Source organism: Acomys russatus, chromosome 8 (genome assembly GCF_903995435.1).
Source record: "Acomys russatus chromosome 8, mAcoRus1.1, whole genome shotgun sequence".
NCBI classification, from domain to species: Eukaryota; Metazoa; Chordata; class Mammalia; order Rodentia; family Muridae; genus Acomys; species Acomys russatus.
This window is the reverse complement of record NC_067144.1, coordinates 39026066-39053469: the sequence shown is the minus strand read 5'-3', so window position 1 is coordinate 39053469 and position 27404 is coordinate 39026066. Positions and strand designations below refer to the sequence as shown.

The 27404-nt window shown below is 42.9% G+C and overlaps 1 protein-coding gene across 1 annotated transcript; it reads left to right on the top strand.

Annotated features, from left to right (window-relative positions):
• Positions 1-4718: 4718 nt before the first annotated feature.
• On the top strand, positions 4719-25874 carry LOC127192772 (cell cycle control protein 50C). Its single transcript, XM_051150085.1, has 7 exons — positions 4719-5193; positions 8439-8549; positions 12173-12274; positions 13344-13431; positions 13862-14002; positions 21589-21798; positions 25655-25874. The coding sequence occupies exons 1-7, from the start codon at positions 4978-4980 to the stop codon at positions 25837-25839; spliced, it is 1053 nt and encodes a 350-aa protein (XP_051006042.1). The 5' UTR covers positions 4719-4977; the 3' UTR covers positions 25840-25874.
• Positions 25875-27404: the final 1530 nt, after the last annotated feature.

Genomic DNA, 27404 nt, shown 5'->3' with positions numbered 1-27404 from the left:
GGTTTTCCTCTGATGACTTCTTCCTAGCCCAGGGCCTGGGGGAGGGTCATGCTGCACCTGCTATTCTTCCTTACGGGCGCTCATTCTCTGCTTATCTTGTGACGTCAGGTGATGAGCGCTCATCATTCCTTTTCTAAGCTGTCATGGATTCTGATTTGACTGTATCATAACTTGAGGTCTTGTGGGATTTGACAAGACCCACAGTGGTGGTATGTCCATGTCAGTGTGTCATACCAGGGGATGCATAATGTAACTGTGTCTTAGCGCCAGTGATGGCATCCTTGAACACCAGGTAAAGGTGCAGTCTGCCACTTTTGCTCCGTTGTAGAAGTATGTGCCATTTTTCTCCTTGTAGTCAATATCTTTCTTGGAAGAGATACTTTAAAGATATGCAAGTATCTTTTTCTTCAAGCCACCTAATAATTTTTAGCAGCCACATTCTTTTGATATTTATTAGAATTCTGTGAAAAAGAGTTTTCCTTTTTCTTAGTACTTTGTTCAGTTAATTTTTTTACACCAATGAAGACACATGAATTTTATTCTACAGGTTACATTACATTACTATTTTTATTTTATTATTCAAATCCCTTTTTGTTTATTTTATTTTGTTCTGAGAGAGGGTTTTTCTATGTAGCCTTAACTGTCCTGGAACTGCTCTGTAGACCAGGCTGTCCTTGAACTCACAGAAATCCACCTACCTCTGCCTCCCAAGTGCTGGGATTAAAGGCCCGGCGACTGATGAAATTCCATCTTGTTACTCCTGTAATGTGGTTGGTCATCCTCTGTGTCAAGCATCCTCTGTGTACAGCTCAATGCTTCACCACTGAAATATTCCTAAGGGAAAAGTATTATTCACATTTTTAATCCATTTGTTGTTTGTTATTTAGAGTTGAGCCCTCACTGTGTAGCCCTTGGCTGTCCTAGCACTCACTATGTAGATCAGACTGGCCTCAAAAACTCAGAGATCTGCCAGCCTCGGCTCCCCAAGTGCTAGAATTGAAGCATGCACCACTATGTCCAGTTCTTATTCATATTTTATAGACAGTAGAACAGTCTCACAAAGAACATGCATGATTCAGATAGTAAAAATGGAAGTCAAGTTCAGGACTTGGATTTCTTTCAGGAATTCAAACTGTCCTTTCAGAAACCAGCATATAGCAAACATAATAAAGGATGCAGATGCCATCACTGATAAAATCTCACATTCAAGCTATTCTAGCTCACAACGTAGCAAGCACAATCCAACAAGCCCTGCACTCCTGCACTCCAGTGAGCACTGCCCGTGCACTCCTTGGGCTGAAAGCTGCCACACAAGCAAGCGCTCAGAAAACAGGAATGTATGCCATCTCCAATGACCCTGATTGAAGCCCTGTTAAGGAAAGAGAAAGGAGAGCCACTATAGAAATGAAATTTCATTCAAACTATGAAATTATGTTATGGACAAACCAAACCCTGTTATTCCTACTCTTTTAACGCTAGCAAGTGACATTTTCTTAGCCAATGGTAAGCAAAATGGATTGCATACCTTCCTAATCCAGGCGTGTAACTTCTTGTCAAGGGACATGTCTTAGGTAATGTAGAAAAGTATATACCAGGCATAATTTCATATGAAGACATTGCAGGCTTAAGTCTGCCAAAATTCCAAACAATCCACTAACTTGCCCTTAAAACTGAGGCCATTGTGAATACTGTGAGGGCCCACCCTGCACACATAACCATGTACTGGCTCTACACTCAGAGTTATTGTATTTGCATCCCTGCAGGTAATCTGATAAGACATTAATATAATAAGATGTAAGGAATTCTAAACATGTCAAGAGAGTGGTGTTGCCTAGAAGGTACTGTGAAGTCCTCAGACCTTAGCAGCCATCTCTACCTTGTGCCGACTGGCTGTTGACATTCCTGCATAGAACAGGAAGAGTCATTAGACCCTTAAGTAAGATCCCAGCCACTCCTTTCTGCACCCTGCTCCCATCTATCTATATGGAATTCTGCCCCCCAACTTCATGTGGTTTTTAGGAGTTACTAACATACAGTGGGTGGACCGTTTCCTGAAGAGTAGATTCCACCTGTGAAGGTAGGATGAGATGTGAACAATGTGGCTGGCTGAGGGCCATTAGTTGTATCATCTTGCAGGTAAGCCCTATAAGCTCATTGGTTCAATAAAGGGCACTGCATTGGAATCGTTACTTTGGTCTGCCATTGGTTCCCAGTCTTCAGTTGAGTAGACATGTGTTCACACCTACTTAATAAATAGTGTACATACGAGAAGATCATACCATGGTTACAGAAAAATAAAGACAAGGGTTTAAGAAAATCCCTGGAGCCGGGTGTGGTGGCACACACCTTTGAACCCAGCACTCAGGTGGGAGAGGCAGGCAGGTCTCTTGAGTTCGGAGGACAACCTAGTCTACCAAGTGAGTTCCAGGTCAGCCAGGACTACACAGAGAAACCCTGTCTCGAAAAACCAAAAGTGAGGCAAAGGCCCCAAGTCCAGGAGCAGTTAGTTGGCCAACACAAAACATATTCTGTGGTTTGAGAGATTTGTTTTGTTGAGCTTTTTTGTTTCATTGTGATTTTTTTTTTTTTTTAATCTTAATAGATTTTTGTTTTCCGGCTTCTGTTTTTTGAGAGACTATGAGATTGAATGGGTAAGGTGATGGGGAGGGGTTGGGGAACTTAAGAATCTGATCGAAATAATGAGGTAAAAATTAATTTTTAAAAAAGACCAAAAGTTTAGGAAAAAGCGTGAATATGATCGATGGTTATAAAATGTACATCTGGTTATTTCTCTTAGGAATATTGCCCCAGAAATGTTTTCACTTACTGTCTATGATGACACATTTTCCTATGCCTTCTTGACTGAACCATGTGGTGCCAGAGAGTTGGCAGCACGTTATTCTGTGCAGTTGTCTATGATAAGAGTAACATCTAAATCACTGGACAAGTCAAACAGGTCGCCCTTCGTTAGAGTGGGACTTATCCTGGCCTTTGAAGACATGAACAGAACCAAAGGCTGACTCCCTCCACTCCCCTCCAGTAACAGAATTCCAACTGAAAAACTGGCTTCTCTTAGGGTTATGCCAGTCTCTTGGTCTTCAGAACTCAGCTGGGACACTGCTGGACTCTTCTTCGGACTTAGCCTTTGCGATTGTGTGAGACAGTTCCTTATAGTACGTATTCGTGTTTCTATGGATTTGATTTCCTGGCTATCTATGCCTGTGGATACACACTGCTTGTGAAACTTCTCAGTTCGTGATCTTCTTTTATAAGATGGCTAAGAAATACTGTTTTTAATGATTTGCTATGGAAATAACCCTTTTATTGAGCATTATCTGTTCCAACATTGAAATAGGAACTTAAGCCACAGAGGTGCCTGGTGTGCTGTGAGACACACACACATAGAATCTAATCTCTTACTCTATTGCTACCCTGTGAGCCCAAGCCCTTAGCCATGCTCACTTAACAGAGCAGCTGTAGATGTTGACTCCAGGTGCCCTCTGACATCTCACACAGTGCTGTCTGGAAGATGGACAGCAGCACCCGCTCTAGTCACCACCTGCAGGTCAGGTTCAAGTAGCATGGCACGCATCTCCTGTGGGTAATTTGCTTTTTGTTTGCTTGTTTTGCGAGTATAAGGATTTTTCTTTTCTAAATCGGAACCCTCCTACTGTATGTATTTGTATTGACTTGATATTCTTTAAATCAGGTACATTTGTCATCGCCACAGACACACCAAGACTTTTCTGTCTACTTTATAAAATTCTTAGTCTATATCCTCTGACAGTTTTTGTTAAAGGAATAATTATAAATTGTTAATGGCCAAGGGAGAAAAATCCTCAAACCAGAGCTGTATTGCAAAGCTGAATACCTGATAATGCCTCACCAACCTCTAATGAGTAGATTTGTTTGTTTGTTTTTGTTTTCCAAGACAGGGTTTCTCTCTTTAGCCTTTGCTGTCCTGGATTTGCTTTGTAGACCAGGCTGGCCTTGAACTCACAGTGATCTGCCTGCCTCTGCCTCCCGAGTGCTAGGATTAAAGGCATGTGCCACCACACCCGGCTATGAATAGATTTAATAGAACACAAGAGTCTTTTTCTTTCAAGATCTTTATTATTTCATGTGTATGATATCAGTACTTTGCCTGAATAAATAATCTGTGCCCCACTTGTATGCAGTGCCCAAGGAGACCAGAAAAGGGCATCAGATCCCCTCGGAATGAAATTACAGACTGGAATTAGCCCTGTGGGTGCTGGGAATCAAGCCTGGGTACTCACGAAGAGCAGCCAGTGCTCTTAAAGGCTTAACCATCTCTCCAGCCCAAAAAGGACATGTTGTAATCTACATTTTCTGCCTGGGTCTTTGTGTGTGTGTGTGTGTGTGTGTGTGTGTGTGTGTGTGTGTGTGTGTGAGAGAGAGAGAGAGAGAGAGAGAGAGAGAGAGAGAGAGCACTGCTAGAGTTAAGTACATTAAGTACATGCACATATATTCTACAAATCTCTGTTTCTCCTTTCTGTGTCCTCCTTTCTGTAACCTCAGTGCATTTTCCTGACTTAGTTCAATTTTCTGTTAGACTATAGCTATATTTGGCCGAAAGCTGATAGCCTTAACTTGAACTGTATTAATCGCCAAAGATTTACACAAGTTTCTTAAGATAAATTCGGGAAGGTTTTGCTTGATGCAGTCAACAAATCTCTGAAACGACCTATAATAACTGCTTCTGAGCATGAGCAGATGTTGGTTTTTACAGACCTCGAGAATACTGCTCTTACACATGGCATCTAGCACAGCAGGGTTTCTGAACCTAAATAAAATGTACCCAGCAGTGCTCAGAGAGAGCTGTGCTTCCTGCCAATAGCAGGTCTGCTTAGCAAGATTAGAAGGCAAAGTGTCTTCATGGCGTTATGTAATTCTTCATGTACCGTTAGCTTTATGTGATGTTTCTGTAAGTGTGAATGTTCTAAATGTCCCAAGGGTATGTCAGTTACCCACAGGACCAAAATGGAGATGATGCGCCAGTATGACCTGTCCAGACTGCCAGAGAACACGGCACTGAAGCAGCAAACGTTGCCCACCCACCAGCTAAATTTATCTGCCTCGGTGGTCCTCTCTATCTTTTTTGCCACAGGAGGATTCTGCCTCTGTATGGGCATTATCCTTCTACTGTCTGCAAAGAGCACCAAGGAAATTGAGGTTTGTCCTGTCTTACACTTTTAATTTCCAAAGATTTTGGTTCGGGTCTATACATGGGAGCAATCTCCTTAAGAACATGGATGTAAAACCAGACAACCCAAACCAGGATCCACACAACTTAGGACTGCCAGGGAAGCAGATGCGAAAAGAACTCAGAGTATTGACACCATTCATTCTTACTGTCACACTGGTTGCCCCCAGCCACACTTACATACAAGAGCCTGACCAAGTCAGGTGATCTTAGAGAAGTGAGTGAGCAACAGGTAAAGGGAGAGAGGCAAGCGCAGACTGCCAAACCCCAATAATCCTATAAGTAAAGAGCACAGGACAATAATAAAAGATTTTGGGCCTTTTAAAACGTGCATTTTCAAATGTTATTCTTGTGGTTGTAACAGTTTACTAGGCACAGTGATTTTATTTTTTCAGGACATGTTTACAGTATATACTGAGCAAATCAAGGAAAGTGTGAGTTGCCTCTCCTTGCCACTTCCTTGTGAGAAGATGCTAGCTCTTCTTTTGTAGATATTCATGGAATATGTAGGAAGTTACTGAGAGCCATTGACATACTACTGTGCTGTGGGCCACAAGGATTATTGTTTCTGTGTTTGATTTGTATCATCCAGCTACATTCTTCTCCCACTTCCCTTCCTGGCCTCTGGTTAATTACCTGTTGTGCCTGCAGATGAACTGTTTTAGTGAGACCATGCAACATCAGCTGTTCTAATTTCCTCCATATCTATATCTGTTCATTTTGCTGTAAATAACAAGATTTTGTCTTTATGACCAAACAACATTCCATTGTAGATATGTAATTTTTATTCATCTGCCAGTGGACAATGAGATTGATTCCATAATCCTATGACAAGGACAGCAAAAAGTACGGAAATATACATATCTCTTTGATGTGCTCATTTCAGCTTCTTCAGCTATATACTCAGTGAGATGGCCAGATCTTATGGTAGACCAACCTTTCTGAAGAGGTCCCATACTGTTTTCCATAGTGGCAATACTAGCTTACATGCCCATCGGTAGTCTATAAGATTTCCCTTCCCATCCAACTGTGGTGGCACATACCCTTAATCCTGGAACTCTGGAGGCAGAAGCAGACGGTTTTCTGGGAGTTCAAGGCCAGCTTATTCTACATGGTGAGTTCCGTTCTAATCCATGAAACTTGCCACTGCTGAAAGGGATATCAAAGGAACAGTGCTTGCAAGGTTGATTTTCATTTTAAAAACAGCTCATCGTATTTGGTTCTTTATCGCTTTTTTTCTGAATCTTTCTCTGGAAGGAAAACTTGGCAGAGGCAGGGTGGGGCAGGGCACAGTCTTCACTAAGAAGCATGACATTGCTGAGTTCTGTTACCTCATGCGTGAGACAGTGGCCCAATCCATCACTTGCTGTTGACCAAGGCCAGCCTTCAGATAACTGTTAACAAAGTGCTCTCACCCCATGGCATTAAGGGGCATTTCCCAGTAAGTCTGTTAGATAGTTTGCTCTGTGTGTTTCACACAGGATTGCCTCTAATACCTTGTTAGGGAACCAGCAGCAACTATCGCGTAAATCTCCATTTGCACATAGAAGTATTTGATTTCACCAAGTGATAAGATAAACTGAATACCCCAAGCCAGGGTGACCAGGTCATTGCCTAGCAGAAAAAAGTTTAAGCTGGCCTTTCCTTTTCTTACTCACCCTGGAGCACAAGGAACCGTTCTCTTTATAAGTCACAAATGACACTCGCCTCTCAAATTCTATGACTAGCCCACTACGGTCTTTGTTCTTTTTTTTTTTTTTTTAATATGTAGGTTTACAAGCTCAGCTAAACACTCAACTGCAACTACTGTCGTTACATACACACTATATAAGGGATATGTATTTCTCACCTAAATTCTTAGAGATAGAATGCAGCAGAGATGCCATTTAATCAATAAGTGTAGAGTCAGGAACCATTTCTTCTGATTCTATGTTTCCATAACTCAAAATGGAACTTGTGAAATAAAGTACACTCTAGTGCGACATTGCTTGTAACCACTACATGAAATATACTGCTGACCAAAATGCAGACATTGGAGGTCAAATAAAATATTCCAGTCAAAAGAGGAGTCTGGCTACAGTGGAGCCCCAATTCCCTTGACTTGTTTCAGTGTGCTGTCTATCCTTGCTTGCCATACTGTCCTGTTCGTTAATGCTCTTTATAAATTGAAATATAGCTCCACAACCAGAAAAGGCATAAACATTATCCAAGTAGTCATTCAAGCTACGCCACGTGAGCAAAGAATGGCGACTTAAAGCATCTATTACACTTTAGTGTTTACACTTCACTTTCAGCTTCCGCTCCTTAAGGGCCTTTCCGGTGTCATTATTTCTTCTCTTCCTGTTAGTTTTCTCTCCAAGAGAACCCTCCATCCTATTGGCAGCTTACCTAAGAAAAAGCCACGCCCTTGCTCCTTCGAGCATCCTTGCTGGCCCCAATCTTCTCATTACTCTTCATCATAGCTGGACAGAGAAGAAGCGTCCACAGGACCGGAAGCACACAGCCCCTGAGCCCTTGCCTCTGAACCTCCCCCCAGTCTTCCAGTGTGTCCTCCCAGAACTGAGTGCTGACTGCCTCGCCAGAGCACACAGGAGTCACCCACTGGGGACACGTGACTCTTTTTAAAAGAATTCATTATATAGTTTTTTACAGAACTTAACTTCCAAAACTCAGACCAGAACACCTTCCCAAGCTGAGAGCTATTCCGCATACATCAACAACCTTATTTGGAAGTACTTATTTTCCCATTTAGTCACTTTTAGTAACTACCTCCAGAGGACTTGTGAAGTAATTAATAAGAATATTTCACACACAATCAAGGGGAAAACAGAGAATGAGCCACCTTGTGGAGGTGATTGCATTTGGGCTGTGAGCACAGTTTTCATGAACCGTTGACTAACACCTTCCTAGTAGCCCCTCCTGTGGCTAAGAAGGACATCAGTGTCACCTGAGCAGATTACATGAACGTGCAACACACACATGGAGTTCCAGGCTAGTGACGAAATGCTTCCAGGTGACCAAGTGAGAAGCCGTTAAAAAGACCTCCTCCCAGGTGCCCCAGAAAAGCTCCCCGGTACAGCAGGCTGGCCTCTAGCCATGTCACAGGCTTCAGCTCAAAAAAAAAAAAAGACTTTGTGGGAGCATGGGCATTGAATTTTAAGATACGGGCTCATATAAACTTTAAATTAATTATTGTTTTTCCCCTGCCTGGCAGATAAATTACACAAATATATGTGCAAATTGTGCTCAGCTACGGGAAGATAGTTCTAATTTTGACAAAGAGTGCAAATGTTCTGTTCCCTTTTACCTTCCGGAGAAAATGGAGGTGAGTTCAACTGACTTCATGCTAATGTACTTCCACATCTCTCTCCTTGGTACATTTGCACTTTTCATCAAATGCTTTCTAAAAACTGGAAAATATGAGACATAAAGCAAGGTAGAAATGCTAAGTCTTGAGTCCATGACCCTACAACCTCAGCATACCTTTTTGTATTATCATCATCATCGTCATCATTGTTGCTTTTTTCTGTTTCTAAACTTGAAGATGTTTGTTTGTTTGTTTTTCAAGACAGGGTTTCTCTGTGTAGCCTTGGCTATCCTGAACTCTCTTTGTAGACCAGGCTGGCCTGGAACTCAGAGATCTGCCTGCCTCTGCCTCCCGGAATGCTGGGATTAAAGACGTGCGCCACCACACCCAGCTGAAGTTTTGTTTGTTTTGTTTCGTTTGTTTGTTTTTTGAGACAGGGTTTCTCTGTGTAGCTTTGACTAGGCTGCCCTCAAAATCACAGAGATCCACCTGCCTCTGCCTCCCCAAGTTCTAGGATCACAGACATGCGCCCCCACACCCAACTTAAACTTGAAGATTCTTCACTTTCTAACATGACTTGTGTGATCAACCACGCAGGTTCTGTCACAAATGTTTGTGTGGGCAGAGCTGTGGAGCTTGCTACATTTACTAGACTCAAAAGCTACGTGCCTTAGCAAGGTCACACACTGTTAGTGTCATGAGTTTTTCCAAGTAGGTTTCTTCTTGGATTTCCCCCACCTCAAGTCATTTTAGTAGCACAGTTGCTTAATCCCAAAGAGGCTCTCAGACTGGCTCACTGGCAGTGTGAGGAACAGGAATGCCAAAAAAATACAAAGAGAAGACCCTGCTGACAGACTGATTAAACTTATATTTATGTGGGTCCTAGGGAGAGTCAGTGAAGAAATTTCCAGAAACAGGAGAAAGCTAGAAGAGCTGTCCACGCTAACCTTTAGGAAAGAAGAGGGAGGAAGGAAGTGAATGGGTTTTCCAGAGATGATAAAGACTTGGGCTAGGGCCTGCTGAGTGAGCTGTGAGTAGCCCTAAGGTGGGAGTTGTGTGGAGAGACAGAGAGAAAACTAGCCTGTACCTAGACTCCTACATACTGTGGCACCCTGAAAGAAAGGAGAGGGCCAAGCCTCGGAAGAGGGAGGCCCTGAGAGGAAGAGGTGCAGGATGCAGAGCACAAGATAGACTTTTGAAATAACTTTGGGAAGTAGAATAAAATACATTTTTCATTTAAGTCTTGACTGCTTAGCTAAGGCCATGGAGACAAAGCTCTCTTCTCAGCTCACTGCAGGAAGTATAAGGGGTCACCCCAGCTCTGTGCTCTGAAGCCATTCTACACAAAGGCCAAGGTTCCAGGGGCCCTTATGAGCCCGTGGCTGATCACAGCAGGCTTACCAAGGGAAGCTCTGCCAAGGGGAGGAGAGTTCTGTGAAATATGGCTTACACTTCCTATCAGCCTTCTGAACAGTCTTAAGAAATACTGCAGCCAGGGCAGGAAAGATGGCTCAGAGGTTAGGAGCACTGCATGCTCTTCCACGGGTCCTGAGTTCAATTCCCAGCAACCACACGGTGGCTCACAGCCATCTATAATGAGATCTGGTGCCCTCTTCAGGTGTGCAGGTGTACATGCAGGCAGAACACTGTATACATAATAAATAAATAAATCTTTAAAAAAAGAAAAAGAAATACTGCAGCCTGCAGCCCTCCTTGCTCTAGTCCTGATCCAGCTTCTATCCCTGCCTTTCTTTTTTTTTTTTTTTTAAGATTTATTTATTATATATACAGTGTTCTGCCTGCATGTACACCTAAACACCAGAAGATGGCATCATATCTCATTATAGATGGTGAGCCACCATGTAGTTGCAAGGAATTGAACTCAGGACCTCTGGTAGAGCAGTCAGTGTCCTTAACCTCTGAGGCATCTCTCCAGCCCCTGCTCTTTCCTTCTTGAAGGCTCAGAATATATTTTTTTTTTTTTGAAGGAAGAAACATCCCAAAGATATAAAACCTGGTATCAATTCCCATCTGTCCTTGGGAAACCTACCAACTTGCTAAGTCGTTGACATCCTTTGCCAGAGCTTGGGCACAGGGAGCTGTGGCCCTCCTTACTTCCGTGTGCCCTGTGTGCACATTTACCCGCATATGCTGCGACTCCAGTTTTAAGTCCCATCACCTAGATCTACTTTGAAACTGCACCGTGTTGAGTCCTCGCATAAATGCTGCACACAAAATGTTTGGCGGTGTATGCTTGCCCTCCCCCCAAAAAAGGCTTTAAAGCAGCTTCTGAAGCGAAAGAACTGTGACCACCAAAGCTTTAACGGCTGCAAAGACAAGCGGTGTACACAGACCCACAGTCAAGCCAGCCAGCCAGTGCCTCCTTCAGAGCACTCCATGGCAACCAGCGCACGAACTCAGAACCACGCCCCGTACAATCCACCGAGTGAAATTGTTCAACTAAAACAAGTCCCTACTGAAGCACTCAGTGTGCCAGAACTCATCCGTGCCAAAATATAGCCAGTAATGTTATCAACCCTAGACTACCATTTAGTACACTGAAACTAGGTGCCTCACAGATTTTAACACTAAACCACAGACAAGAGGTCCCTGTCCGACAGCAGAGCCTGTGGCTACACCAACTATGTCATAGTATAAATACACTGCAGGAGGACATAGATCTCTCCAGCAACATCTTAATACATAGCCTGTTCTTCACACAGCAAGGTCCTTAGTCTTTGACTGCCGTCCCGCTCAGGAGCACTAACTAGCAAATATTGCAGAGATGCAATGTTGTTGGATATTCATTTCTTAAATCACTTCAGCCGCTCAAGTGCCCAGCCTCTACACCCAGAGGTTAATAAAACTGATTCTGTAGCCCAGAGGCTCTCAACCTTCCTAATGCTGGGACCCCCTTAAATATAGTTCCTCATGTTGTGTTGACAACCATAAAAATTATTCTCGTTGCGACTTCATAACTAATTTTGCAACTTTTATGAATCGTAATATAAATATCTGTGTTTTCTGATGGTCTTAGGCGACCCTAGGCAAAGAGTTGATGGACTCCATGCAGGGGTCGCAACCCACAGATTGAGACCCACCTCTGTATTTGAAGTTATCACACCAAAGGGGCTGATAGGAAAACTTACAGCAGCATTGCTGACGTTCCAACTGCTTTAGATCGATCAAGGACCACCAAAAGGAGATTGTGTTTCATCAAGGAAAAATATCTAGATATTGAAATCTTGTAAATAGTATTTTTAAAAATTTAGAATATGCAATGCAAAACATTTTTCCTGGTGTTGCGAAAAAGAGACAGTATTTGTAAACCTGAAGTTATGTGTTGAAAATGCACAGCCTGAAGAGGGGCGTGGTGGTGGATGCCTTTAATCCCAGCACTCCAGAGGTAGAGGCAAGCAGATCTCTGAAAGGCCAGCCTGGTCCCGTGTCAGCCAGGGCTTCACAGTGAGCACCTGTCTGATTTGTTTTTTCTTTTTGAGTTTCTAGTTTCTAAAAATAAACTTTCTGGTCCTATCAATGTTTTGTGTGCTGTTTTATGTTTGTAGGGGCCGGGGAGTCTTGGTGTTTACTGATATTCAGTTAATTTATCTAGTTTACTTCTTTTTTTTTCTTCTATACAGGGTGATGTTTATGTGTACTACAAGTTGTATGGTTTCTATCAGAATCTCTATCGATATATTTTATCAAGAAGCAATACCCAACTGATGGGTAAGGATATTTGGGTAAGGCTCAGTACCGTATGGTGTAATGTTCTCTTCTTTTGTTTTAAGACAAGTGGTTAGTCCAGCCTAAAAGACAGGAGTGGGCTGAGCCTCAGCATATAGATCTTTAAAGATGGAACCGTTCATTTCATTCTTACTTAAAGTGAAGGGGCTGACTATTTTAGATGAATACTATCATGCGCGAGAGCACTGGGCCCCTTTATAGCAATTAGTGTGGGTGCTAGGCAACTAAACAGTTGTCCTTTCATGCACTTTTTTAAAACTTTCCTTTTTTTTTTTTTTTTTTTTTGCTTTTTTGAGACAGGCTTTCTCTGTGTAGCCCTGGCTGTCCTGGACTCTGCTGACCAGGCTGGCCTCAAACTCACAGAGATTCTCCTGCCTCTGCCTTCATGAGTGCTGGGATTATTGGTGTGCGCCACCACGCCCAGCTCTTTCATGCTTTTTGAGAGACTTCGGTCTCTATTTGGTTCATTAACTAGCCATGTTTGTCTGTCCTTCCTATAATGGAGGCCCCTGTTCTTTCCTACTTAAAGGAGATTTGCATAAATAAAAGTCTTTGGTTTAACTGGATGCCTTTGTGGACCCAGGATTGTAACATTTTATTCTCAGCATCTCACATACGTCCTACTGACAGTCTATGGAGGTCTTAACCTAAACATGTTTAGGAAGCGCGTCCCAGTAAAGTCATCTAGCTGTGGGACCTGACCCAAGAGCTTCTCTGAATATGGCACACTTTAACTGCAAGGTTTTAAAGACTGTTTCCATGTAGACCTAATGTGATAACTCAGCATAGCAAGGAAAAATGCTTCCTGCAAATAGTTGTGGCATGCTCTGTATTATTAACGAGGAAATAAAACACCTGGCCATTCACATGCATACATATCTCCAAAGAATGAACGTTCTCTGGTCTAGGTGAGCCAGAAAGCCCGAGGAAAACACGGAGCAGTCCCCGCTTTTGGCCCATGCCAGGACACTAATGAGGGTTGGCGCACACTGCCAGTGGTCTCTCTTTCAGTAGTCTGAGAGTTTGCCAAAATCACTTCTAACTGATACATCATCTTGCATACAGGATATTAAGAACTGTTCTCCATTCCAAGTGTCCCACAACAAGACTCCCATCATTCCTTGTGGTGCAGTTGCCAACAGCATATTCAATGGTAGGTGACTTTTTCTTACCTCTCTCATAAGTATGGACCCACCTCCACATCCAGGATGTCACCGAGCAGCTGAGTGGCTCACTTTATTTGCTTGCTTAGTGCCAAATGTTTTATCCAGGATAAGCCAGAACATTGATGTCTGGCCTTTCATTTGTAAATAACTTCTCCCTTGCCAGCAATCTGAAGGGATAGTCAGGGAACACGAGTTAAATGGAGCCAAAGGATATTTTTCAATAATTGGCTCAGTGTTAGTAAAGGAAAAAATGATCTCATGATTCAGCATCTATGGCATGTAGGAGTGTTGAGTGTCTGAAAAAAAAAAAAAAGAAAGAAACCCTAATTTGTTTTTCATCTGTGTCTAGGTCTGCATTTTGAAAGGTGGCGAACTGGCTACCTAACATCTCTACCATAATTTTACATTTTATTTCAGACACCATAACTCTTTCCTACAACCTGAATTCATCTGTACAGATAGAAGTCCCAATGCTCAAGAGTGGGCTTGCATGGTGGACAGATAAGTATATCAAATTTCAGAATCCAAGAACCAGCGATCTTGCTAGTACATTTGCAGGTAAGATCCAGGAAGTTGCTCAATATCCCACCTCCCATCTCTCTCTCTCTCTCTCTCTCTCTCTCTCTCTCTCTCTCTCTCTCTCTCTCTCTCTCTCTCTCTCTCTGTTTTTGTGAGGCAGGGCCTCTCTGCATAGCCCTGGCTGCCCTGAACTCTTGCTATGTACACCAGGCTACCGCAGAACTTACAGAGCTCCACCTACCTCTGCCTCCAGAGGGTTGAGATGAAAGGTGTGTGCCATCCTGCCCAGTTCCCGTATGTTTATAATGTTGTGTGAGGGGGATGCCTTGAGGTTTTCTTTTCCCTTTGACTCCTGTTGCCCTAACTTTCCCTATCTTGGCCACCTCCACTGTCTTCCTATTAGAAACATGAAATAATTGGCTCTGTGTGAACCCTTAAGAAAAAGTAAATGTTCTAGGAAATTCATATTTAAGGGGTAATTTATTGTGCAACTGGATACATTTTTGTTTGTTTGCTTGGGACAGGGTTTCTCTGTGTAGCCACGACTATCTTGGAACTCACTGTTTAGACCAGGCTGGCCTCAAACTCAAGAGATCCATTTGCCTCTGCCTTCCAGGGTTAAAGGCATTTACCACTATGCCCAGTTTCAACTGGATATATTTTTGAGAATAAAAATTGCTATCTACTTATTTGAATTTTTTAATTTATTGATTAATAAGTTGACATAGTATTAATGGGCCAATAAAATAATTCTACTCAAACCTACTTTAAATTTTTTTAATTTACTTTGAACAATGCAGGTTTTCAAAAATTAAAATATATAAATGCATATTAGACATATTTTGAAATATTTTCTTTGTTATTGTTAAAACATTACAAAGATAATACAGCAGAATAATTTCTCTGGATACCCATTCATGAGCTTAGTTGATTTCTTTGCCATATGTGTTATGGCTTTATTATTTTTAATTATTTCAAAAAGTTATCTAAATTGCCAGCACCTTTCAATGAGTCTTCTCTATGGACTCTGAGTAAATACCATCTCCATGCTCTCAGCCAGTTTTATTAAATGGAGGAAAATATTAATTGTCATTCACTGTAGTAAAATATGCTAGTATTTCAATCCAAGTATTTTCTTTTTTTATAATTTTTATTTTTTTATTAATTTATTCATATTACATCTCAATTGTTAGCCTATCCCTTGTATCCTCCCATTCCTCCCTCCCTCCCTCCCGCTTTCACCCTACTTCCCTCCCCTATGTCTGTGACTGAGGGAGACCTCCTCCCCATGTATATGTTCATAGGGTATCAAGTCTTTTCTTGCTAGCCTGCTGTCCTTCCTCTGAGTGCCACCAGGCCTCCTCATCCAGGGGACATGGTCAAAAATGGGGCACCAGAGTTTGCATGAAAGTCACACCCCACTCTCCACTCAACTGTGGAGAATGTCCTGTCCATCAGCTAGGTCTGGGTAGGAGTTCGAAGTTTACTGCACATATTGTCCTTGGCTGGTGCCATAGTTTGAACAGGACCCCTGGGCCCAGATCCGTGCATTATAATGTTCTTCTTGTAGGTTTCTAGGACCCTCTGGATACTTCTATTTCCCCATTCTCCCATGCTTCTCTCACCTAAAGTCCCAATACGATGTCCTCCCATCTGACCCATTTTCCTGGTAAGTGAAGACTTTCATGAGACATGCCCCTTGGGCTAGTGTCCAGATATAAGTGAGTATATACCGTTTGTCTCTTCTTGCTTTTGGGTGAACTCACTCATTATGATAATTTCTAGTTCAATCCATTTGTCCACAAATTTCGGGAATCCCTTGTTTTTAATAGCTGAGTAATATTCCATAGTGTAAATGTACCACAGTTTCTTTATCCATTCTTCTACTGAGGGACACTTTGGCTGTTTCCATGTTTTGGCTATTATGAATAAGGCAGCTATGAACATGGTTGAGCATATGTCCCTGTTGTGTGGTGGAGCATTTTCTGGGTATATTCCAAGGAGTGGAATAGCTGGGTCTTGAAGAAGCCCTATTCCCATTTTTCTGAGAAAGCGCCAGATAGATTTTCAAAGTGGTTGTACCGTTTGCATTCCCACCAGCAATGAAGGAGTGTTCCTCTTTCTCCACATCTTCGCCAGCATGTGGCGTCACTTGAATTTTTGATAATCCAAGTATCTTCATGGGCATTTTTCACCTAACGGTTTTGGGATTTTTTTTAATGTCTTATTAAGTTTAGATGCTACAGTATAAACCCTGGACTTTCTCAATATCACTTTTTTTCTATCACAGAACTTATTTTCAGTCAAATATAGGGTGGTACCAATGGTCTTTATAGAAATCAAAATAATGCAAGGCATAATTATAAAACTGAATCTTATTTTGAGGCAGGCACAGTGGTGCACACCTGTAATCTCAGAATTTGGAAAGCAGAGGCAGGTGGATCTCTGTGGGTTTGAGGCCATCCTGGTCTGCAAAGCAAGTCCAGGACAGCCAAGGCTATAAAAAGAGACCCTATCTTTAAAAACAACAACAACAACAAAATCCACATCTTATTTTCTGTCACTTAAATGTTTCCTAGTTTGAAAGCTTAGTTTTCAATAAGCATTGTGCACAAAGTCTTCATCTGGTAGCAGTTCTGACAGTAACTATTTTGCATATTTTAGAAAAGATTTTCAATCATCTTGCACAAAACGCAACCTGAAGTTAAAGGGCCCATTAAAACCCATGTCTGGGATCATTGTAGAACACATGCGAGGTGCTGATGTGCAGGATCACTCCTTAAAGTTCCAGGCACTCTGAAACTCCTGTGTCCTGACGTACATGCTGACGCATGTAACGCGTTGTGGCATTATGGACACGAGTGTGATTTGTGTATGCACCACACCAGCTTTATGACACTTCCTCTCTCTTGTTTTCTCTCTTTACTGAGGAAATTTGCTTCACTCTGGGGTTCTGCTCCACGAAATTTGCACTTATTTTATTACTCCAAAAGCAAACAATTTAAACTTGATTGCTGGCACTCTTAACTGGGCTTATAGTAACATCTATAATAAATGCCAGATTTGTATCTTTGTCATTGACTTTCTAATAGTTTTGCTTTGATTCTATAAGGAATTAAACCCGAGGGTTTATTATTGCCTGAGTTCTTCTATCTGAAGACGTCACATAAAACTGGCTTCATTTAACTGTTCACAGTTCTTTCTGGGCTAATGAAGTCAACACAGTAAGACCTTTTCTTTAGCTATGAAAAAAAATGTAAGGGAAAACCTGGAGACTAGAGAGAGAACTCAGTGGGTGAAGTGCATCCTTCACAAGCCTGAGGACCTGGGTTCATATCCCTGGTGCCCACTTAAACGCTGCATATGGGGAGCTGGAGAAATGGCTCAGAAGTTAGGAATTCTGACTGTTCTTACAGAGGTCATGAGTTTAAATCCCAGCAACCACATGGTGGCTCACAAACATCTATCATGTGATCTGATACCCTCCTCTGGCCTGCAGATGTACATGCAGGCAGAGCACTGTATACATAATAATAAATAATTTTTTTGTCAAAAAAGATGCATATGGTGGTGCATATGCAGGCAGGGAGCAGGAAGAGACAGGTAGAACCCTGGAGTCCCTCGCCAGCCAGTTTAGCCAATTGGTGTAGGAAAGACCCTGTCTCAACAAATAAGGTGGAAAGTTGTACAGGAAGACATTCAGTGTTGATTACAAACATGCAAACATGCATGTACATGTTCACAAACATGTGCATGGGTACAACATACACACACACAGAGTGGGATGGTGTACAGCCATCCAGTTCTCATGGATCTGGAATCTGAAACAAAAGGATCACAAACTTCAGGCCAGTCTGCAGTATATAATGAGACTTTGTCTCAAACACCTGCATAAACAACAAACAAGCATGGGGCTGGAGAGATGGCTCAGCGGTTAAGAACACTGTCTGCTCTTCCAGAGGTCATGAGTTCAATTCCCAGCAACCACATGGTGGCTCACAACCATCTATAATGTGATCTGATGTCCTCCTCTACCTGCAGGTGTACATGCAGGCAGAGTACTTACTGTATACATAATAATAAATAAATAAATCTTTAAAAAAAAAAAAACAACAACAACAAACAAGCATGGGAGAATGGCAAAGTAGAAGGATCCAGTGAGTCCTAGAAACCTACAAGAAGAACATTATGATAGGCAGATTTGGGCCCAGGAGTCCTGTTCAAACTATGGCACCAGCCAAGGACAATACAGGCAGTAAACTTCAAACCCCTACCCAGATCTAGCCAATGGACAGGACATTCTCCACAGTTGAGTGGAGAGTGGGGTATGACTTTCACGTACTCTGGTGCCTCATATTTGACCATGTCCCCTGGATGGGGAGGCCTGGTGGCACTCAGAGGAAGGATAGCAGGCCAATAAGAAGAGACTTGATACCCTATGAGCATATAAAGGGGGAGGAGATCCCGCTCAGTCACAGTCATAGGGGAGGGGAGTAAGGGGAAAATGGGAGGGAGGGAAGAATGGGAGGATACAAGGGATGGGATAACCATTTAGATGTAATATGAATAAATTAATAAAAGAATATGAACATTATGAATCCATTTATTTATTTTTTATTTTCTGAAAACAGGGTCTCATAGTTTCAGTCGGGCTGGCCTTGGACTCCCAGAGTTCCTCCTGGCCCTGACTGCTCAGTACTGGGACTAGAAGTGTGTCCCACCAAGCCCAGCTCCATCTATTCCTAATGAGGTCATGCTTCACAGGAAGCATATATAAATGGGCCTCTTCTGTAGGAGTTAAAACCATTGTCTGGACCCAGTCTGCAGCCATGAGCTTTTGAAATAAGTTCAGGTGGTCTAACATACATTTTTTTTTTACATGTTCATTAACATCACTGTTGTTGCCTGTGGGATGACGTCAACCAAACCGTGTCATTCTCACGGACTTTAAGAAAATGTACTTATTTTTACATTAACCATGAATCCCAGTTCTTAACATTTCACAGTTTAAAGGATTTATTAGCAAATCAAAATCTGATACCAAATAATACCCAGGGATCTGTTTAGAGCATATATTCAAGTGGCTGTTGAGAGGGCAAACATTTCAGCAGGGCTGCTCAACATCTGTTTCCTACACAGGCATCATGGACAAAGAACCGGACCTATAATCGCCTAAACTCCAACCCCCCTGAGTTATGGCCTGGCAGCTTCACACATCTAACGAGCAAAGTCAGAAACTGCACAGTGCATGGCTGACGTGTCGAGCAGCAGCTAGCAGGGGTCACAGGGATAGCTTTACATTGTGTTTTGACTACAACGACCTCCGCTCATCTTTCCGATGCAGTCACAAGTTCAAGTAGTCACCCCATTCACTGCACTCGCACATCTCACAAACTCCTAGGCAGGTCCATGTCCAGAGGCTGAAAGAACAAAGCCACACGCATATAGACTGCTCGGAGTAAATACCGTGCTAAACAGCATGGGCTCGTGGACAGCCGCATCAACTGGGGCTGTCCTATGCTGACCAGTGCTTCTAGTCGTGGCATCTAAATTCAATCACTAGTTTTTCAAGGAACTTGACAACATTTTATTGTTTTGTTTTTCCACGGTATCCGCAGGCCTATAATATCAAGTCCTTGGCTTTCCCTTATCTCCTGCTGTCCTTTGTTCCTGCCTCAAAGAATAATCACATTATACTCTGTTTGCGTAGCTGTCTGTAAGTTCCTTCAAGAATCTTCTGCAGTTTTTTAAATTATCCTTTGAACTTTCGATACATAGTAAACAATCAAAAAATGTCATTGAGTGAATGAATGAGTGAATGAATGAATGAATGAAAAATTACCCAAATTAGCTTGGAAAATGAAGAAAGCTGGTGTTGCAGAGCAGACCATGCTTCTTATACCATCCAGACATATGGGAAGTGGTGAGATTGGAAAGTGATAAAGAGATCTTAAAAGCTGCATTTCTAGGGGCTGGAGAAATGGCACAGCAGTTAGGGGCACTGACTGTTCTTCCAGAGGCCCCAAGTTCAAATCCCAATACCCACCTAGCAGCTGACAACTGTCTGTAACTCTAGAATCTGACACCCTCACACAAACATATATGCAGGCAAACCACCAAATGCATATAGAATAAAAACAAATACTTTAAAAAAAAATCCTGCATTTCTAACCAGCTGCATCTGGCACCAGTTATCTGTGGTATACATTGCTTTGGGTCCTGGTTACAAGACAAACTAGAAAGTAGCTGGGGTCTATAATGTGAGACCCAAGCCCTTTCCCCACCCCCTTTTTAAACTGGAATCAGTGACTGATGTTTTGGGAAGGGCCAAACTAAACGAGTCCAAAACTAGTTGCAGAAGAGGCGTCTCTACCACAGGACTGTTTGCAGAGGAAGTGTGTGTAGTTATGGTGTGCTGCAGCAAACAAGCCCTGCCACACTCGCTGTAGCTTTATAAGCACCCTTGCCCGTGTCTGGGGTATCTGTGAGAAGCCAACAGCTCCAACGGAGAAAGAGTGGTGTTTTGGTTTTGAGTTTTTTTGTTTGTTGTTGTTGTCGTCTTTGAGACAAGGTGTCACCATGTAGCCGAAGCTAACTGAAACTCACTGAGTTCTCTGTCTCTACCTCCCAAACACTTGTGTTAAAAGCATGTGACACCACACCAGTCCATGAGGCTTCTTATTTATCTTTTGAGTCTCCTATAGGTAGAGAAACTAGTCTTACAGTAGTAAAAAGTTCCTCACAGAATTTGCTACTGTTGGTTAGCTATCCGAAGTTCAACAGGGATCCTGTCAACTTTTGATTGAATAAGACTCTTGCGTCCCTTTATCAAGCATTAATTGGATGCCTGTTTTGTTCCAGGCACTGGAGTAATAAATAGTAGTGAAAAGATGAGGGCAATTCTGTTTTTGCAAGAGTGCTCTGGCCGAGTGTGGTGGCACATGCCTTTAACCCCAGCACTCGGGAGGCAGAGGCAGGCAGATTGCTGTGAGTTCGAGGCCAGTCTGGTCTACAAAGGGAGTCCAGGACAGCCAAGGCTACATGGAGAAACCCTGTCTTGAGGGGACAGCCACACTCTCTGTAGAAAATAGAAGTGTGAGAGCTGGGGCAAAGTCCACAGATGTGCCTTCTGGTTTCATACTGGGCCTGAGATTCCAGTGCAGGCTGCTTCTTCCCTCTGTCTGTCTTTCTGTCTGTCTGTCTCTTTTAATATTTATTTATAATGGGATGAGTGGGGGTGTGTATAGGAGACAGGGAGTGAGTGTGATACAGCGCACGTGGGAGAAATCAGAACACAACTTTTGAGAGCTGATGCTCTTCTCCCACTATGTGGGGTTCAGGGATTGAACTCAGGTCTTCAGTCTTGAATGCACTCACCCTTACCACTAAGCTATCCTACAGACCCTGATAGCATCTCTCATTAACCCTAAAAAATTCCCATACACTCTTCCTTAGAATGTTTAAAACCAATATAATTAATGATGGCACATTAAACTTATACACACACTCTTTTTTAAGTCAGTGTTCTCTTTCCATTTCATTGTGACTGCAGTTCTTTCTCTTAAGGAAGACTGAAGGGAAAGCTAATTTTCTCTGCCATGCTCCACATTCCCCCACCCCCTCAGGAAGTGCGAAGCCTCCGTATTGGACCAAATCTATCCATGAGCTAGATCCAGATGACCCAGGAAACAACGGCTTCCTCAATGAGGACTTCATTGTATGGATGCGGACAGCTGCCTTTCCTACTTTCAAAAAGCTGTACCGCCGACTCAACCGTGTGCACTATTTTGCCGAAGGCTTACCTGCTGGTAACTACACTGTCAACATCTCCTACAGTATCCTTCTATGCCATGTCTCTTTCTCCAAGTGGAAGCAAAATCTGGCTATGGGTTGTTCAACTATTTCATTCTGCTTGTGTCTTCCAGCAAAATAATGTGTACCGTTGGAAAAAAGATGGCTTATTTTATAGTAATACACACAGGGGAAGAAAATGCTGCCTCCTCAATTTGGGTGTCTCTACCCTAGGACTGGCATGTCAGGAGAAAAATGTGCAAATTATGTATGTATTGTTGTATTTTGGAAGCCTCCCAAGAAAAAGAGAGACCCAAAGAAGTGACTATATAGATTTACATACTAGTTTTAAAAGGAATATCAATTATGGAAGAACATCTGAGAGTTGGTTTAACCAAATTTGTTTGTAAAGATTCCTCCCTCCCTCCCTCCCTTCTTCTCTCTCTCTTTCTTTCTTTCTTTCTCTCTCTCTTTCTTTCTTTCTTTCTCTCTCTCTTTCTTTCTTTCTTTGTGACAAGGTCTCACTATGTAGTTCCGACTGTCCTGGAACTCTCTTTGTAGACCAGGCTGGTCTCAAACTCAAAGAGATCAACCTGCCTCTGCCTCCTGGGTGCTGAGATTAACGATGTTTGTCCCTACAGCTGATTAAAAGTATGTCTTTAAGTGTCATAGACCATTTTTATCTTTCTCTGTGTTTCAGAAGAAAGTGGAAGGTATGCGCCCTTCTTGAACTTACTGACTTTCAGCACCTTCAACCAATGTAGTGTGCCCAAATGACACATTGGGGGTGACATGTCCTGCTTTTTCAACTCTCAAATTTCACCATAATACAACTGTGTCTAAATTATGTACTTAATTGCCCTCCCCACACCTTTTTTTAAGAAGCAACAGCTAGTAGCACTATCAGGTATAGATAAACAGAGGAGTATTTTGGTCCCCAAGAAAGACCAATAAGTGGTAGACCTCACCACCTAGATCATGAGGTGAAGCATGCCATGTAGAGTGGGATAAAGTAGGGAGTCAAGAAAATAAACGGGAGGGGTAATAAAAGTATGTTTGGAAGGTAGACCGGACTAGCAGAAACTGACAAAGACTTTAGAACTTCTAGACAAAAGTGTGTTAGAGCAACGGAACCGCTATCTCCCCCACTCACATCCCAGGAAGCGTGAAGCCTCTGTACTTGACCAGACCTACCCAAGAACTAGATATAGACGAGCCAGCAAACAATGGCTTGCTCAATGAAGACTTCCCTGCGTGGATGCGGACAGCTTGGTTCAGTCCACGCCAGGAATGCTGTGAGCTCTGCGCAGCAGATGTGTATTCTTCCCCCACTTAGGCTCAGAGCCAGCCACTGGGAGTCGATGTCCTCGTAACAGACATATGGGCCAAGTTAGGAGACATATGTTCGAAGAGCGGATTATGATTTTTTTTCCCTCCTAACTTAAAAATACAAATGTGACTCTTGGTTTAAATAACTAAGTCTTATCTTTAAGAAGTTATATATTTACACATAATTTATACTAACTGTGGTCTTCAGAGTTCCTTACTCTGAAATAGGTAGATTCCTTAACGAGGCTGTCACCCGGCTTTGAAACCCACCCAGTCAGTCACCCACACATCTTCTGCCCTTCCAGGGTTACTGGCTAGGATTATTCGAGAGGACACCCAGCAGGCCAGCCCTGTTCCACACTGAACTGTCCATGTCTGTGGTCTCTCTAGCTCCCAGGGAGATTAGATGGGAAATTCTTTTTTCTTTTTTTCTTTTTTCTTTTCCCCCAGGACCTTTGGTACACTAAGCATATGCTCTTCCTTTGAGCACCATCCCTAGTCCTGGGATGGAAAATGCAATGTGAAATGCAAACATCCACATGTGGTCCTGTGCCCCGCTCCAGGATTTCTTCTGTCTCCTAGAGCAGGTGTGTAGAACTCTGTAATGGGAGATCCCAGCTGATGTGACGTCTCTGTCACGTCAACCTTTTGTTTTCTTTTGCAATAGTTGCTTTAGAACTGAGATTGAGTGTTACCTGGTGAGTGTCCCTCGAATTCAATCTCCTGATCCCATAGATTTTTGTGACCATCCTAACAGTAAAATATACAAGAAACTGCAGAAGAAAAGGCAAAACAAACAGACGAAACCAGGTGCCTCCTTCCCCTTCTGTTGCACAAGTTTGGCTTGGGAGTGAGGAAAGGAAGCCATGTGCTGTAAAGGAGACACCATCTCCTCTCCCAACATGCTCTCCTTGGTGACTTTGCTGACAGCCACACTTGGATGCTGATCTCTAGATCCTCCATGTACATCTTCAACGCTGAGTGTCAGCCTTCTGTTTGTACTACTCCTGGGCAGCCTGGCTAAAGAATTAGCTCTCCCTCCTACTGGGGTGAGGGGTGGGGGGGGTGGGCATAGGGAGAATGGGGGGTAGGGGGTGGCAGAGGATGCTCTGTTCTGTGGGTGAGGATAGGACTCACCCTTTCAAATGGCCTGGGAGAGAGCACAGGCAGCAGCTGAGGTAAGGCAGCACCCAAGAGCCAGGTGGCAATGAGGAATTCCAGTGCTAGAGAGAGGAGGACCTATTCCTAACACATTTCCTTGTGCCTTTAAATAGCTCATTGCCAAGAGATTGGGAAGCCTTTAAAGAGCTTTACTGAGAAATGCCTCCCAACCTCTCTGTTGCTATGAGAAGGCTTTGTTTGTTTATTAGTTTCGTTTACAAAAGGCACCAGTTGTTTAAAACCCTCAGGCCACATGCATCATAAAGATGACATCATTAAGACACTACATAGCAAACCCACTTCAAACACTTTCTTGCCAGCAACAGAGACACTGACTTTTCTTTTTCTTTCCTTTTAAAAAAAAAAAATATTTTTTAAATCTATTCACTTTATATCCAGATTGTAGCCCCTCCCTTCTCTCCTCCCAGTCCTACCCTCCCTCTCTTTTCCCTCATCCCTTCCCTCCTGCTCCTCAGGAAAAGAGGACCGCCCCCCCCCAAGCCCACCCCAGCACATCAAGTCACGTCAGGACTGAGTGCATCCTCTTCCACTGAGGCAAGGTAGCCCCACCAGAAGGAAAAGCAGGCAACAGAGTCCATGTCAGAGGCAGCCCCTCTCCCCTTATTAGAGGACTCACATGAGGACTAAGCTGCCCACCAGCTGTGTGTGTACAGGGCCTAGGTCCAGTCCATGCACCAACCTTTCAAAACCCTAACAAACACGTCACCTTTAGTGTTCTCACCAAAAATGTCTCACTGTTCCTCGCTGTCCATCCTTATTTATTGTTCTTATTCCTCTTAAAGAATTCTCTGTTGAAGGGATGCAAGCCTTAGGCAGGTAAGGAACTTCACCTTTTCTGAGTCCTCTGACTCGCGAATAAAACCTCAGGCCTTTGCTGTGTACACTGCCTGTATTCTTTGTGCTACTGGCTAGCTATCGACAAATCATTCAGATCTGTCTATGTCAGCATCTTCTGTGGACACTATAACTATGCTGAGGGGAACCTTGTTTTGATGATCTTATTTTCGTTTTGTTTTGTTTGGGTGTTTTTTGTTTGTTTTTGTTGTTGTTTTTGTTTTTTTCTGAGACAAGGTTTCTTTGTGTAACCTTGGCTGTCCTGGACTCCCTTTGTAGACTAGGCTGGCCTTGAACTCTCTCAGAGCCATCCACCTGCCTCTGCCTCCTGAGTGCTGAGATTAAAGGCGTGGCACCACCACGCCCAGTTTTTGACTGATCTTATTCTAGCAAGATAGAGTGCTACTTGACTGTGTGGGAACATAGGAAACTGAATAATACACTGGGCTTTTTTTGTCTATGAAAAAAGATTATTTTATATAACTTAATCTGGTGCGTTTGTATATGCCATGGTACAGATGATAAATACCAAGGCAGGTCCTTAACAAATCTTAGATTTTCCAGTAACCATATTCCAAGGAGAAAAATCTGTTGTCCTCTCGACCCTGACATGGATCGGAGGAGGGGGACTATTCCTAGGGATTGCATACACAGCGACGGGGGCGTTGACACTATTGGCCGCTTTTGCCCTCCTGGCAATTCACTTGATGCTGAAAAACAGTATAAACACTTTCCTGTAGGTGTGAAGTCAAGACTGAAAAAGAAGAATAGCAGAAGTCGAACCAAAGCTTGCTTGCCAAGCTTGAACTGTTTCTGAGTCATCTCAACAAGGAGTGCTGGACTGACTGAACCAAACAGAGTCCCAACCACATGAAAAAAAAAAAAAATGATGATGTTCCCAGAGTGGGGCGAAGAGGAGGCTGAGGAAGAGGAAAAAATATGGGCAATAAAATGTTCTTGGAATGAAGATAATAAATGTTCTTGAGCTCCAGACCAAGTGTTAAGCATTTGTTTGAAGGCCTTACACCTGAGAGTGGGTGTGTTCGCTGGGGGGGGGGGGTTGCCATTAAGACAAGAGCAAGCAAGCCCAAACAGTCTCTTTAGCTATTCAGTCAGGCTCAGTCTTCTGACTGGGTGAAGTTAAAGATCTCCAAAGACCAGTTGTTGAACTGAGCAACAGAACTGAGTCACAACTGAGTTTTTCTACTTAGCCCAAGCGGTGCTTAAGCCATGTCCTGAGTATCCAGAAAACAGTACACCAAAAAGAACGTTTCTTTAATGTTACCCAAGATAAAAGCATTCTTAAAACTGTGTTGAGCTTCTTAAGGACACAGCAATTCCAGGACTGATACTAAAACGACACCATTTAGTATACAAATGATGGCTGGTCTCAAACTCACTGTCACCCTAGGCTGGCCTTAAAACTCATAATCCTCCTGCCTCAGTATCCCTTGTGCTAAGATTTATTTTTATACTATGTGCACTGGTGTTTTGCCTGCACGTATGTCTGTATGAGGCTGTTGGATCCCCCTGGAACTGGAGTTATAGACAGCTGTGAGCTGCCATGTGGATGCTGGGAGTTGAACCCAGGTCCTCTGGAAGAGCAGCCAGTGCTCTTAGCCACTGAGCCATCTCTTGTGCTAAGATTATAAGATCGTGCCACCATGCTAGTTAGATTACCTGACAAGAAGCAATTTAGAAAGTGGTCCTGATGGTGCACCATCTTTAACCTCAGCACTTGGGAGTCAGAGTCAGGTGGATCTCTGTGAGTTTGAGGCCAGCCTGGTCTCCAGAGTGAGTTCTAGGACAGCCAGACTTAAAAAGAAGGAAAGAAAAAGAAAAAGATAAAGAAGCAGCAGCTTTTAATGGAGGAGGACTTTATTTTGATTTGTATTTCCATCATGGCAGGGAAGGCATGGCTGTAGGAGCAGAAAGGCAGCAGCCGGCCACATCGCATTGGAGTCAGAAATGAGAGAGAAAGATGAATGCTGGTACTCAGCTGGCCTCTGCCTTTTATGCAATCTGGGATTCTCCAGCCAATGGAATGCTGTTGCCTGCATTTATTTTGAGTCTCCCACCTCAATTTAAAATACCCTCACAGGTATTCCCAGAGGTTTGTCTCTTCGGTGATTCTAAGTCCCCTAAAGTTAACTGTAAACCGTCACACCATGCTTAACATGCAGGTTTACTATTTGAATTCTAGCGGTAAATATAAAAGATGTAAAAGAATCGGTTTGTTACTTTAAGCACAGAGTGAGTGAATGGCAGTTTGGCGCAGTGCAGTGGTCATCTCAGCAAGTGATGC

Excerpts from the sequence above, each read along its gene's own strand:
- LOC127192772 (XM_051150085.1), top strand. The coding sequence starts at position 4,978 with ATGTCAGTTACCCACAGGACCAAAATGGAGATGATGCGCCAGTATGAC. Across the intron at positions 13,432-13,861 it reads TGCCAACAGCATATTCAATG|ACACCATAACTCTTTCCTAC; the intron begins GTAGGTGACTTT and ends ATTTTATTTCAG. Across the intron at positions 14,003-21,588 it reads TCTTGCTAGTACATTTGCAG|GAAGTGCGAAGCCTCCGTAT; the intron begins GTAAGATCCAGG and ends CCACCCCCTCAG.